The sequence below is a fragment of the Egretta garzetta genome, unplaced genomic scaffold, assembly GCF_000687185.1.
Source record: "Egretta garzetta isolate BGI_Z169 unplaced genomic scaffold, ASM68718v1 scaffold287, whole genome shotgun sequence".
NCBI lineage: Eukaryota > Metazoa > Chordata > Aves > Pelecaniformes > Ardeidae > Egretta > Egretta garzetta.
The window spans coordinates 9063648-9078424 of NW_009260435.1; the positions used below are offsets into that span (position 1 = coordinate 9063648).

Here is a 14777-nt window from a genome sequence, read left to right on the forward strand (position 1 = left end):
CCCCCTCCCTTTCTTCTTGCAGAGATGGCCTCTCTACATAATTCCATTAAAGTGATTGTGCTCTGAGGGGTGGACTGAGGGGCAGTGCTCTCATCTTTCAAAGCAGGACCAATGAGCTATGTGCTTTCCACTGGGCAGCAACAAAAGAAAAGGTCTCTCAGAAGAAAAGACGAGCACAAAAGATGAAAATTAGGTGTTTGTCCAGGCCTCTGGTATTGCTTTCAAGTTAGCTTTTGAGAGCTCACTTTGAAAACGGTGAGCCAAGCTAGTTAACATAAGAGTGTCTGCTAGTTTTAGAGTGTGTTGTTAGAATAATATTGGAAGAGAGCTTTTTGCTTGTGCAATTTAACAGTTCTCTAAAGCGCAAGAGAAACATAGGGACTGATGGAAAATGTTGCAGGCATGGTGGTAATGTTCTGTGTCCATAACGAAATCGAGCAAACTTAAAATCCTTGAGATTTGTTTCACTTCTAGAAAGGTTAGAGACCTTTAGATAGGTCTCGTTTCCATAGTCTCCAAAAGGCCAAAATGCTGTATGCTGGGAATTCATCCTGCCCCACTAGCCCTCCCCCCACACTTTTTTTGTATAAAGCTGCTATTGCTGATGGTGGGCAGTAGGAGAGGTGATGTTTTTACTGCAAGGGGGTGTGAGGTGTTGTTTGTCCTGGGGCCCTCTAAGGGGATAGCGCAAAGCTACAAAAGGGATACAGACCCTTTTCAGGTTTAGACAAATAAGCGAGAGCCATCCAAAGCCGTGGAAAGCCAGACCGTTTAGCTGGATCAATTCACAGATGTCATGTGTTCTAGTTTCTACCAAAATAAACTTTTACAATGTTGTACAAAGAACAAATTGCTTAGTTTCTACTTCAGTTATTTGGTTTGCAAAGGAAAACATGAGTATCACAGACAGTCTTTGTTCCACCTAACTGTTTAAAGTTACCTTTAAATTGAAAAAGAAACCATGAGATGTAAAAAGTTGGTGATTTGTAACCTCTCAAACCATTTTAATCTGATATTAAAAAGTTGTTATTTAAAATGTGTGATCAATTAAAATTCCAGCTCCTTTAAAAAGAGAAGTAATTAAATATTATCTGAAGCTAGTAATAATGCTGAGAAAGTACATACCCAGAGCCTCAGCAAGATTTTAAACCCCATAATAGAATAGGATTGCTAAACTGTTTATTTGCTTAATCATATGTCCTCAAGCGAGGTAAAAGGGCATTTTTTTTAGAAAAGATAAATAAAATTCAGTACTGAAAATCTGAGAGGGAATACCTGCTTTTGAGAGGAACAGACCTGAATCTGTATCATCCTTCTACTTCCCGGCTGTATGTTACTGTTTGGCTTGATGCGCTTCTCTCTGTCCCTTTCGTCTGGTGTATTTGAAATGTATTTGCTTATTTTCCTAATAAGTTTCTGCTGTATTTACATTACTTTGCTTCAAAAGTACATTTTTAAGGATAGTATTTCTCAGTGCTCTTCCTTTCCCACCCTTCCCCCTTAATAATTCCCCTGGACCTCTGTTGCTCGGAGCAGACTTTGGCTAGCCCCAGATTCGATGTCAAAGGCCATGACCTGATGTCAGAGCAGCCCATGCTGCTGGCCTCTTCTTTGAATAATTATCTGGAGTTTATTGTGTTGAAGGGACAGGCTTGGGGGCAGCGCAGTCACCCTGGCAAACCAGACCGATGAGCTATCCAGCCAGACCACTACCCAACAATGGACCTGTAGGTTACACAAAAAATCCAGCAGCACAAAAGATTAAATTAAAAATGGACATTTGGCCACAGAAGTTTTGTCCTTAGAACAACTGTTTTTTCAGCCTCCTGAGTGTAGTGTGGTTTTGATACCTTTAAGTGAAAGGAAAAAAGTATTATTTAGAATTTTGTATGTAAGCTAGAATAAAAAAAAAATTTTTCTTATCCCCTTCCTCAACTGTTAGAGTCACCATATTGGATGTAGCTTGAGAAGTTATTTCTAAGTTTCTAGTCACTGAGCTCAACTCAGAACATCAAGCCACTGAACTTTTTTTGTTTTTTCTCTAGAAATTCTGTGCAATCCTAATTCTTTTAGAAACAAGAACAAAGCCCCCAGAACTCTTATTTCTATAAATGTTTTCCCTCTAAAGTGCTGAGAATGGGGATGTTCAAAACGGGTATGAAAGTATGTTCAGTATCCAGACTTAGAGTCAACAGTAAATGATAGTAAAACGCCCTTTTTCTCTGGGCTTCCTTATCTTTTCCTCTACCCAAAGAGGACTTAAAAAGTCTGAAATCCAGATTGTAGAGTGCTGTCTCTTCTTATCAGGACTGAATGAAAGGCTGCTGGAGGTGGACTCACTGTTCTGGAGGGGTGGGGGAAAAAAAAAGTTCTTTCATGGTCTGACCTCGGATTCTTTCTTAATTTTATCTAGCCCTGACCTGTTGGCTCTGCTCTGGCTCCTTTCAAGGCCTTCGATGCTTCACAAACATGCAGCAGCTGAAGGAAACAATGACAGGGCTTTTAGGCGTTGCAATATTACACTCTCTTGTAACCTGGGCTAAGTAGCCTGTAAACAGATGCTTTCTATGAAGCATTTGCCAGAAAGCCAGAAGTTTGGCTGTGTTGATATCGGCAAACACTGCTCTTTAACACTCTTTATTTAGGACTCTTCATTTTGTATTCAGTATAAGCTTCAGCTGAATGAACAGTTACCCAGAGTGTCTTGTGTGTACTATGTGGTTGTGGAAGCTGCTGTTACAGGTTTCATATTTATCTTTAGTGCTATAAATTCACCTGGAAAAGAAGAATTGTATGAAGACAAATTATCAAAATCCAAATGGGGTAAATGTAGTTCTGTCTTTTGCAGAAAACCGATTTGAAGGTAGTGTTAAAATGTAATCAGGACATTTGCATTTCTGTGTATTCTTTTGAGAAGGGAGGGTGGAATTATATATGGATTAGGATTTTTCATTGGCTGTGTTGTTAGTGTCGTGCTGCTTTAAGCTTAGAGGGCTTTAATTGTGTAATAGAATGTATTGAGAATGGCATTTTTGTTTCATTGTGAATATGGAAGTGACTTTATTGTTCTTAGTAACTTCTAAAAGTTCAGTCTGTGCAGTCTTGGTCACTTGAGAATGAGGTAGTTGCATTAAAAAGTACTTCACTAGCTGCAAAGTGATTAGAAGCACATTTTAAGGTTTAGTTGTTTAACTGCTAATACAGGCATTTAATCTTTGATGCCTTTAGTTTTTCCAGCTGTGTTCATTGGAAGTGCATGAGGACACCGTCTGGCAGTGATGAGGTATAACTCTACCAGATGGAACTAACCCACGTTGGTTGGAGAGATGTTCCTTTCTCTCCCCATGTCACCTTTATCACTAGGGAAATGTCTTCAGAACAGAGGACTTCCCCCCCTGCCCCCAAAATTGGTAGCTGCTACAGCAGTAATCCCAGCAGAACCTGGGGTTTTGGTGGATATATTTCAGAGGCTAGTAAGGGTCAACAGAAGCACTATTTATTCTATTGTGAAACAATGCCAGATTGTTTTATATGTTTTTGTGTATTTGTCTCAATGTTTTAGAAGAATTGAAGAGCTAAGTTTGAGACAGTAACTCAGTGGAATTCCATGGAATGCACCAACATATATAGTTCTGGCATGAGAAGATACCAACTCTGTAGTTGCTTTTGCATCCCATTGTGTTTGTACTTACTTGACTCGATTATATTTTCCTAAGCTTTGAAAACTGGGCTCTGTGTTTAAGCCATGTTTAACTAACAAATAGATATAATTTGAACATGTTAAAATCTTAAGTTTTGAAAAGAAAATGGGAAAATCTGAATATTTCTGACTGACAGCTGCCTTGTAGCAGCAACTTCTCCCCTTACTGAAAGAGAAATGGAGGTTTTACGTAGAAGCAAGGCTTAGTAAAGAATACTGAATAACTGTGAGCTGCTGCAATAAAATGTGGATGTTCCAATGAACTGCAGAGCAATAGAAATGCTAATAAATCAAGTCTCCGTTCTTCATATTTTTGCAGTTTCTCTCAGTTTCTTGTGTCCACACAGATAAGCAGCTGTGGTTGTCTCTCCATGCTGGGAAATGAAATGACATGCCACAAAACCAGGGTTGGAATATCTGAGTGCACTGTAATATTTTTCTTGAAGAATGCGTTTTTACAGCATTAATACCAGTAACTGCCATGAGCTTCCTATCTCTTTTCTGAGAAGCTGAACATAATCTCTAAGATTATATCTCAGGGATGTAGTAAGACAGTAAAATACACAAGTAAATCATTGTCATCTGAACTCTTACCAAGCTTCAGCTACTGTAATGTTTAATGTTTTTTTCCAAGTTACATTCCATGTTTTAAATGATAGTTCAACTTAATTTTTTTGTTCATACTTGCAGTATTTAGCTTTGCCATAGTTTTACTATAAGGTGTAGAACCTGTTCTTAGACTCGCAAAACAAAGAGAAGGCTACCCTGTGCCTTGCTGCTGAAAGACCTATCAGGGTTGGATCTGCAGGGCTCGCTGTAGAATTTTATGGGGGAGTGAATGACAGGATATGGGATTCCAGAGGTGTATCACCAGGGAGCACTGACACACCTACAAAAACTGCTATACGAAAATGAGGCTGATCCTACATAAATTGTGTAACAGTGATTTTTGATAATTTGAAATTAACCAACAGTAAGGCATATTTAGCTTTTACCTACTTTTATTTATTTATTGGGGTATTATTACCAGAGGCAAAATTTGTGCCTCTGCTTGAGCTCTTATTCATGTGGTTTTAATACTGACAGGTTTTGGTTATATAAGAAGGATGTGTGAGGCAGATCCATTGTACTGTGTGAAGCTATGCCAGCTCCTCACAGCCAGCCTATGTTGTGTTTTAAGACAGTCTCTGTGTACTCCAGAGGCACTCTTGTAATAAAATGTATGAATTAGTTCTAGCATGTTTATATCAACATCAGTGCTGGCCTCTTGATTTGTACAGTGTAGTTTTTGCATCCTTTCTACCAGCTGATTTAAGTAATAACAATAAAAATGCCTATTAAAAAGCTTTAGGTGCTGTGACACTTAATTTTACAACAGCCTAATGCCAGCAGCAGTAAAAAACCCAACCCAAAACAAACCACATTCAATAGAAACAAATTAACTTAAAAAATTCAGCCAGTTATTAAATAGGCTACAAAATTGTTCCTGTTCACCTTAGGTCTGGGAACAAGCCTTCAACCACTGCACAAATGCTGGCAATTGCAAGAGGATTAATTGAAATGACTCAGTGTTAATAGCTGTTCAGAGAAATTTTGAAAATGCAGAGGTGAAATCTTGATGTAAGGTTTGGGTTTTGGTGGTGGGTTTTTGGTTTTTTTTGTTTTTTGTTTTTTTTTTTTTACTTAAACTGAATTTATGTGTTGAATGGGTTGAGTAAATCACTGCACCTAATTTGTTTCTGAATAGCAGTGATCTTCTGTGGAAAGATGTGTTACTCCTGGGTCTGTTATGAGCATGACTGATGGCCTCAGTACTCGCTTCCCTGTTTTCTGAGCCTCTCAAACCTCCTGTTGCTGTATAATGTGCATAAGCTAAATTTGAGACTGTCGGCCCCCCAGGTGGCTATGCTATTCCCAATCTTTTATCAATGATTTATGTGTAAACTATTCAGGATACCTATGCTGGTTAAAGATAAGAAAGCTCCTGAAGTTTGTTTTCTCTCTAAAGATATGTCTGGCTTTGAATGTTTGATCCAGCTGATGAACAGATGAAAGTGTTTATGCCAAGTCTGTACTGGAATTGCCATTGAGGAGTAAATCATATCATAAGCCTGTACATGAAACTAACAATTGTTAAAAATATTCTAAACAGAGGCTACTTCAGACAAAAAAAATATTTTCTACCACTTCATAAAACAAACAGCATGCAAGTATCTGTTAGAACTGGAGGCAGGTCTTTGGCTATCAGTTATGTATTGAACCACAATCTCCTGAAGTGGAAATAACCTTGTTTTTTAGGTGGTAGAGACTAATTGAGAGACTTCACTTCTAAACAGATTCTTCTATATAAAGATAATTCTTTTTGCAACTTCTTGCATTACACAAGAGTAAGATGAATGGTATTTCACATTTTGCTTTTTCTAAATGTAGACCATTAAAGACACTTAAAAATAAGATTAAAAAAATGTGTTTTTCTCAAAGACATTTGAATTTTTTTGTGGGAGTTACATTTTTGCCTTTCTTCCACATCCCATGTTTCTTCCTCTCCTCCCCAATCAAGTGTTAATGAGGAATTCAGGTTTAAAAAAAACCAACAACCAAAAAAATCCACAAAAACCCAAACAGCTATGAGGATAAACAGACCTCACAGGCTCCTCATTCAGCTCAGCAGGGCACTAGACCTTAGCTATTCTTCATTTCACAGTGAAGATGATCAGTTCTGGGTGACCACTTTCAAAGGGCACACAGTTTTTGAAGGTGCTCAGCAGGATGATAAATTGTCGTGTCTGTCATCCTGTGTCTTGCGGAAATGCAGCAGGGGTCTCTTCTGCAGGAATTTGTAAAGAAAAAGATAGACTGTGACACTTGGCTGGTTGGATGCCGCCTTTTTATGTGGAATCTGTTCAAGGGTCTGCTAAATAGTACCCGAATTTAAGTTTATTCTAAGAATGGATGGGAGAATCGATTATTATAACAACCTCCAAAACAAAACCCTAATGAGATCTTAAAGAGGTCTTGATGGCCTCTTTTTTTTAATTTTTGGCTTAGTTTTTGAGTATTTCAGTTATGCACTAAATATATGTATTCCTACCACAGGTTAAGAAGCCTGGGAAGGTATATATTTCTCCTTTTCTGAGAAGCATGCTGCAGTTAGCCTAAATAAGTCACCACAACTTGATTTTAGTGTATTCAAATCACTTGGTACTTTTGAAGTGCAGTTATCTTTTTGGTTGGGCTCAGTGTTTTTAAATGCACCTTCCCCTCATGTCTTCTGTTTTTTACAAATTTTTAAGAGATTGCAATGATTTATATATAATATCTTACTATCTTTCTGAATTTTTAATATTAAAATTCCGTATTTTCTTTTATCACATGCCTAAGGTTAACCTGGGTATTTGTGTCTATTTCCCACTTTTCTCTGACTGTGATTTGTTGGCCAGGAACAACTGACATTGTCTGTTGTTAGAGTCATATTGTAAACTGAAAAAACCTTCAAAGCAAATGAGAATTTTACTCTGATTTAAAAAAAAAAACCACCCTAATTTTTTGGCATTTTGTTATTGTCTATTTGTGATGTGAAAGTCTGTTTGAAAAATGGGAGTGGGCTCCTCTTGCCTATTCTACCATTAGAGTTAAACACATCAAAGAAATACTTTAATCCAAGTTTAAGAGCCCCTTTTCCTTTATACCTATATTTAGATTTTGGTAAAATAGTCTTTAAAAAATAAACATACATAGAAATGTAAACTCTACCTAGTGATAATCTCATCTAAAGCTGAGGTGGGTAACTACAGCTCAAAAAGGTTGTCTATTTCAAGATAAACATGAAAAGATTTTACAAAATGCATTGGTATGAAATTACTGTGCTGTCTGTATGGAAACAACAAATCGAGTTGTTAAGATTGTATTGCTGGTGCAGAGACTGCAGAGGGAGCTGATGATCTGATGTAAACAAAAGTCCTATTTGTGGTGAAGAAAAGTCAGGGATCTGTGTTCGTGTTTATTTAATGAGAGAGGCCATGTCAAATCTCAGGTAAAAGGAGAAAGAGGAGAGCTTATTTTGAGGAGGGATAATATTACAGTGTTTTAGGGCAAGGAAAAAAGAAATAAACAAGATCAGCACAATTATATAACATCTGTCTAGACCTTCTGGAAATCGTAATAGAAAGAAATAGGTTCATGACAACAGAAGAGAGAAATGTTCAAATATCTACATCGGTACTGGGGTGAAGTTTAGCTGAACCCAGAAGAGCTCATATGTACTAGTAGGAAGCACTACCACCTTGTGAATCATCATTGTATGGAAAGGATTTGTTGCAAGTACCATCGCAAGGGAGTACGTGGCAGAGAAGCAGTGCAGCCATCCTGGTGGTTGGCACTCCTAACCACCTGTGGGTACCCTGTGCCATCTCCGCTTACAGAAAGCTCCAAGGCCCCTTCCTAACTCATTTTTCTGTAATAATTTTTCACTTGAATCCAGGCCAGTGTATCTCTAACAGAACTGAGAGAAGCAGAAAACTGCAATATGGGTATCCAAAGACATGGCCAGAGAAGTGGAAATGGGGAGACCCTTCAAGCTTTGGTTTCAGGCTATTGGGAGCAAGACTGGGAGATATGTGACTGATTCTAGTGCAGTCTGAGCAAAGATTCAGGGAAATTTACAGAGCTGGAGAAAAGACATCCAGGCGTCCAGCCTGACAAGTTTTGAACCAAACTTGGAGGAGAATGAAGTTATCTCACTACCTGTAGAAGACTGAAAATTTCCTTTTCTCTTTGTGCAGATCCTAGAAGAAAGTATCATGTAAGGCTGCTGGCATATAACAGTATGGAAGAAGGTTATCAGGCCGACCAAACAGTCAGCACTCCAGGATGTGTGTGTAAGTGGTGTAGGTGCATGAAGAATTTATTAAGAGCTGAGCTGTTTCAAGGTCCCAGCAGCTCTGTGTTTTTAACCTATAAATAATCAATTAATTCAGTGTAAAACAGAGAACGAGAAAGATCGTATCTGTGACAAATACTATCCTAGTCATCCTGCAACTGAGACAGTCTCCTGTGTTCATGAACTGTAGCTGAGGAAACAAGATAGCTACCAAGCACATTTTCCTCCACTATGGGATTGTCTGCATCATCTAACCAGTGATGTATCATGTATTTTATGAGAGATTTCTCTCTCTCCCTTATCTCTGTTTATAGTTTTGACTTTGTTTTTGCTGAACAAGTGGGACTACAGAAGTAATATGTGACGTGTATTGGGTTAGGAGGGATCTTTAATAGCTTGAACCAGATTCCTGGGTCTGAATACCAGGTAGTGCTGGGTAGAGGCAGAGTTGAGTGTAAACCTGTGAGCTCAGGCCTGTCTCTTAATCTTACCCGTATCTGTATACAGTTCATTAAATAACTTATGCTCCTTTTTTTTTTCTAAACAGCTGTTCGTGATCGTATGGTGCCACCACCACCACCTCCTCACCACCTCTATGCTAAAGCTAATACTTCATCTTCTATCTACCTTCACTGGGGAAAGCCTGCCTTTACATCTGCACAAGTCATTAACTACACAATCCGCTGCAACCCAGTGGGGCTTCAGAATGCTTCTCTGGTTCTCTACCTTCAAACGTAAGTGCAGTGCTACTACTGAGTCTTGGTTTCCCATTTCCGGATCCTTCCCACTTAGTTTATATTCTTCCTGCCCTCTCTTAATTGCCTTTTACCATAACAATTTTTATCTCCCTTAGAGGACTGTGTGTTTTGCCCAGTGGTGACTAGTTCTGTTTCTTGGGTTATTTAAGATTTGTTCGTAGAACAGCTTAATTCTCTACCTGTGATTCTTGTGTTGGATCCCTGGATGAGCTCTTGAATTTTTAATGACTTTTTAGCTGTCTAAGTTGAACTTAATTTTAAGCTCTTCTCCAACCAAACAAAAGAGAATAACTGTTTTGTAGGTAGCTTGTCTGGGCAAAGATGGCACTTAGTCCAGTGTCTGATTTTAAGACTGGAAACAAGAATTTTTGACTCTTGAGGGGTTGAGAATGTTATTGTGGGAATGCCACGTTCCTGCCAGGAGAAAGCTGAGTAGGAACTACAGCTTGCTTTTCAGAGAAGCAATGAATGAGCTACAGAATGGCAGAACAGGGAAGAAATTCTGCCTAGGCTTGGTGTTCAGGGCTCTGCCCAGGTGGTGTGGGAGCAGAAGACTTTGCTGCATTGTGACTGCCTATGCTGGGGGGTCACAGTGCTGTTGAGGGAATCCATGTGTCTGTAGCTCCCTCAATACTTGGGGTTTACTCAAGCCTTCTAAATAAGAAAAATGCTGTCTTAATAAATAGTTTCTATCCTAATACTGATGGTTTTCTCTTCAAAGAGCACATCCCCTGCTGTATAACTCCTGACTTAATGATTAGACACAGTATAATCACCATGTAAAATTCTTAGTGTGCAATATGGAGCATAGCTGCTTTTTGTGATAGGATGAGACTGTTGCAAGTATTGGTGACTGCCTTTGCAGTGTGGAAGATGAAAATACTAAATGAGATTTAATAAAGCAGTATCTGTAGAGTAACACCATTTTAAATTGAGATTTAATCTCTAGTTGGGTATTATCACCCAGAACTAACTGGTGTATATGAAAGATCTCCCCCTGCCCCCAGAATCAAAATAAAGCAGAATGTCTACAATTGACTTTGTGATCAAATAGTAAACTGCAATATTGCTATTAATATAATCAATTTTACAATTAATAAATTACCATATATGACTACAAGATGAGTAGGGAACATTTATATTCTACAGAGATCCCCTAAACGTGAGGTGATAGAAGCCACAAGAGGAAGGGGAGGTTGCACATATAGCCTATGTCTGTTCTGTGAACTGAGAAGCAGATCCAGGATTAGCTGATGGAGCCAACAGCAGGTGCCTTTTCAGCTTGGTGCTAGTTGTAGTTTAAGTGTTACTCGAGCTTGAAGCATAGTGTCCTATGGACAAATGTGTAAAGAGCTGAGTTTGGGATACCTACTGGTGATCTGGGCAATAATATTCTTGGACTTGCTTGTGCATCAACTGTCCAAACAACCTTTATAAAAACTTGAGCTCAAGTCAACTGACAGCAGATCTAATTATCTTCTGGAGAGCTCCAGCATTAGTACAATTACATTTTCAGGTAGACAGCACAGATGGACCATATGTCTGGACTTGAACTGACAGTCAAAATCTAGTCACAGTGACTAAGAGCAACCATTTGAGCTTGGGATCTTCAAGTCAACTGCTGCTGTTAAATTTATGTTATTCCTTTGTCTGTACAGGTCAGAGACTCACATGTTAGTTCAAGGTCTTGAGCCAAAAACCATGTATGAATTTGCAGTTCGGCTGCATGTGGACCAACTCTCCAGTCCCTGGAGCCCAGTAGTCTACCATACCACCCTTCCAGAAGGTAAGGCACTAGGAGAGGACCACCTGGTTCTACAAAGAAAGCTCTGTAAACCAAATGGCCTGAAAAATTGCTTATTAATTTTAAGCTGTCTGTAGGAGAGAGAAATACTTTCTTCTGAGATACAGATACTGCTCTTGGTGAGAGGTTGAAAAATGCTGTCAGGGAAATCCTTGTTTTGGAACTGTGGAATTTATTTTCAAACTCTACCTAAAATCAGCATTGATTTGTATATAAAATGTGATATACTTACACCTTTATCAACCACTGAATGGAAATAACTTGAATAAAAAAATTTAAAATATGTACTGAAGAGACATGGCTGATTCATAGGCACTATGAAAACATATTTTAAAAAACAAAATTTTTAGAAACTTTAAGACTATTACACATCTACTGCCCTAGCTGCTGGTTTGCTTTTCTGTCAGCTTGGTCAGTGAAAATCAAAAAGTTCAGTTTCATGTTCTCAGCATTGTGATGTTTGGGATGTACCTGTTCACAGGGTAATGGTGTGGGTTTTTGTCAGGAACTGTTTCCTTCTGGAGTTGTAGGAAAAATATGAAATTTACTTTTACAAAATCTAAGCTATTGACCAGATCCGAGTTAACAGGAGAGTTTCTCTTGAGGAGTGGAATGTGTTTGCTTATATGTTGTTTATCTGGGATGTAGCAGTAGCCATTAGGTCTGTGCATCAGTTTTTTCTGAGCAATTTAATTGCATGTAAATTAGGTTAGCCTAATAGCATTGTGTTACTGTTCTCACAGCACCATCTGGCCCTCCAGTAGGAGTGAAGGTGACTTTGATAGAGGATGATACTGCTTTGGTTTCCTGGAAGCCACCTGATGGTCCTGAAACAGTTGTTACACGATATACTATCCTCTATGCATCCAGGAAGTCTTGGATTGCTGGGGAATGGCAAGTGTTGCACAGAGAAGGTAAGCTAAAATCATAAACCTATGAGCTGGACAAACAATGATGCTACTTATAAGATGCTTCGTTACTTTCAGCTCCCTTGGACTACAGTAAGAAAGAAATTCATACAAATGTTCACATGAAAGTTATAATTAGTTTAGAATTGTTCCCCGGGGTGTGCTAAAAATATATTAAAAACCAATTAATAGTCAGAAAGTGAGGGGAAATGGGCTGTCTGTCTTGTTTTGGAGCTCACTGTGTGCATGTGAACCAAAATGTCTCATAAATCCAATTACATCCATCTTAGTAATGTAACCATGGTTGTGATGGTTTCATTTTGTAAATGCACTCTTTCAAATCTGAAGTCTCTGAGATGTCTTGCTCTCCAGAAATAAATTTATAGATGTGGCTATGTGGGTTTTTATGTTTCTTTCAGTCACTGCCAATCCAGTTAGCTCAGTTTGCTTAATGAACTTTCCCCTGCTCCCAGTAAATTGCTCTGCAAATTCAATTTAACTCGCTGGCTCTATTCTATTGCTGAGCCCCAGCTAGCTAATCTAACAGTAACTCAGGTACAGTGATATGAACTGCAGTCACATCTTTGTGATTAGATGTAGATATAGTCTACATTTTTATAGGTACTTTCCAGAATAGTACTGCGATTTGAAGAGCTGCATCAAGAACAGGTTTTTACTATAACCAGAAAAAAAGAAAAAGGCATTTACTGTTCAGTTGGTATTCAAAATAGACAGAGGCAGTTCAGAATAGATAATGTTCTAATCATGTATTAAACCAGAGAGGGAAGCTCAGTGTTAAAGTCATGTGCCTGAGTAGCGTATTTAAGAGGACTGCCCAGGAAGAGTTACTATTTTGTTGTTCTGTGTTGTTTCATGGCTGAAAGCTTAGATGTCAGCAGAGAGTGAGGCCTTAAATTTTCTGTGGAGAAAATTCATAAAACTTAATGAGTGTGCACTCACAGAGGACAATATGTTTCGCCATCAGCAAGAGTGAACTGTTTTGGTTCAAAGACAGTGGTTGTCCTCTGTACTACTGAAGAGAGGATGAAGGAGCAACAGCCATTTTGAAAGGTGGCAGTGCCGCTTTGTCTTTGCTGGAGCAGAATGGTATTTGTCAGGCCGGCCTCAAATAGAATGGTTGGCTGTGACAGTAAAATGACTATTAATCTTAAGCAAAATTTGTGAAAAGTAACTAGTCTCTTGAAATATCAATGAAATCTAACTCTAAGAGGGTTTTCACTATTAAAATTGTTCAAAGAAACAGTGATATGAAGTTGTTCATATTAAATTGTTCATATTAAATTGTTGAAACAGTGTTGTAAAGTTATTGTATTAAAGGACCGATTTAATACTAATTTTTATTCACTAAAAACCCCAGCAGATTTAAATTCACAGAGGGCTTATGTTTGAAGAATAAATCTTGTCATTCTGGTGATGATATACTGTATTTGTTGTATGCAGCAAAGTGGTTGAATTGCTTTCAGGTATATACTTCAGCTCAGCCATAGCTGTGAAACTGAACAGCAGCTCCAATAGTATTTTACCATAGATATTTTGGATGAGGGGATGGCAGTAAAAGTAAACATTTTCATGTATTCCCATACTGACAGTGTTGGAGGGATGAGCAAACGGAGAGCTATAAATCTCAGTGTATTACTATGTCCATCAATGTTAGAGTCACTAATTTTGTATTTTGACAGATATATTAGGGTTTGAGGCATGGCATGGAATTTGGGCGTCTTGACACATTAGGACAAACGGTAATGCTCTTAGTTAAAGTACAGATGAAAAAGCCTGTGAAAGAAAATTAGTATGTAGAGGTAAAAATGGGCAAATACTGTGATAGTCCCATGACAGTTGTTTCATAGGTAATTTGAGGTAGAAGCAGGACTCGGTGTTTTTAATGAATTTATTCTGATAAGATCAGCTAACCCTATGCAATAAATAGCGTTGTTTTGTCTTGACACTAAACTTGTTCTGCAGAAGATTTGTGAACTCTTAACCCTATTCCTTTCCCATACCTCCAAAGACACCCCTCCAATAAAAAAATTAAAACCCCCACCAAACCAAAACAAAACCCCGCAAACCAACCCTACTACCTATAAAAGTCCTAGCATGGGCCCTAGTTTATGCATGAAAATTTCTACCAATCCACCGACTTAAAAAACAAACCCCTCTAATTTGACTGAGTTTGTGTTAGGCATGGCATAATTAGAAAATACAACCGCAGTTTGTTGCTGATTCATGATGTGAGTTATCTTCCAGCCGCCTCCCCCTTTTCCCTAGTTCTCTTCAAGTGGATCAGAAGTTACAGCCTTTACACACTTGGTGTGCAGTAAATCAGTACAAAGTGCTTCGTTGCTTTAGCAATGCAGCTGATTTGAAAGGAGCTGGTGGGAAAGAGCCTGTAATATTGAAACGTGACCTTTCGCCCTTGCTGGTGCTAAATATTACAGCTCCTTTGGTTACAGATACCTTGCATTTTACTTCAAATGCTTTCAGCTAATGGGTGTTTTTTATGGAAGAGCTGAAACAGCTTTTGAAGTAGCTTCCCTTTTGCCAAATGCATAATCTTCTCTGTCAACAAAACAACCTTATATTTTATACGCTCCCATGATACTATACATTCTGACTTCTGAAACTGATTTGAAAGGTTGAAAATTTAGACTTAAGTCTGTGAAAGTGAATGGAATATGTGAAAGAGAACAAGGGATAGATTTGGTCCTGA

The 14777-nt window shown here is 38.4% G+C and overlaps 1 protein-coding gene across 1 annotated transcript in view; it reads left to right on the plus strand.

The window, feature by feature from the left end:
* PRTG (protogenin) overlaps nt 1-14777 on the plus strand; it is an 86769-nt gene that overhangs the window by 65959 nt on the left and 6033 nt on the right. The window contains exons 12-15 of the mRNA XM_009643847.2: nt 8482-8577; nt 9127-9313; nt 10996-11123; nt 11885-12055. Coding sequence (XP_009642142.2) covers nt 8482-8577; nt 9127-9313; nt 10996-11123; nt 11885-12055 — 582 coding nt within the window. The remainder of the gene's footprint in view (nt 1-8481; nt 8578-9126; nt 9314-10995; nt 11124-11884; nt 12056-14777) is intronic.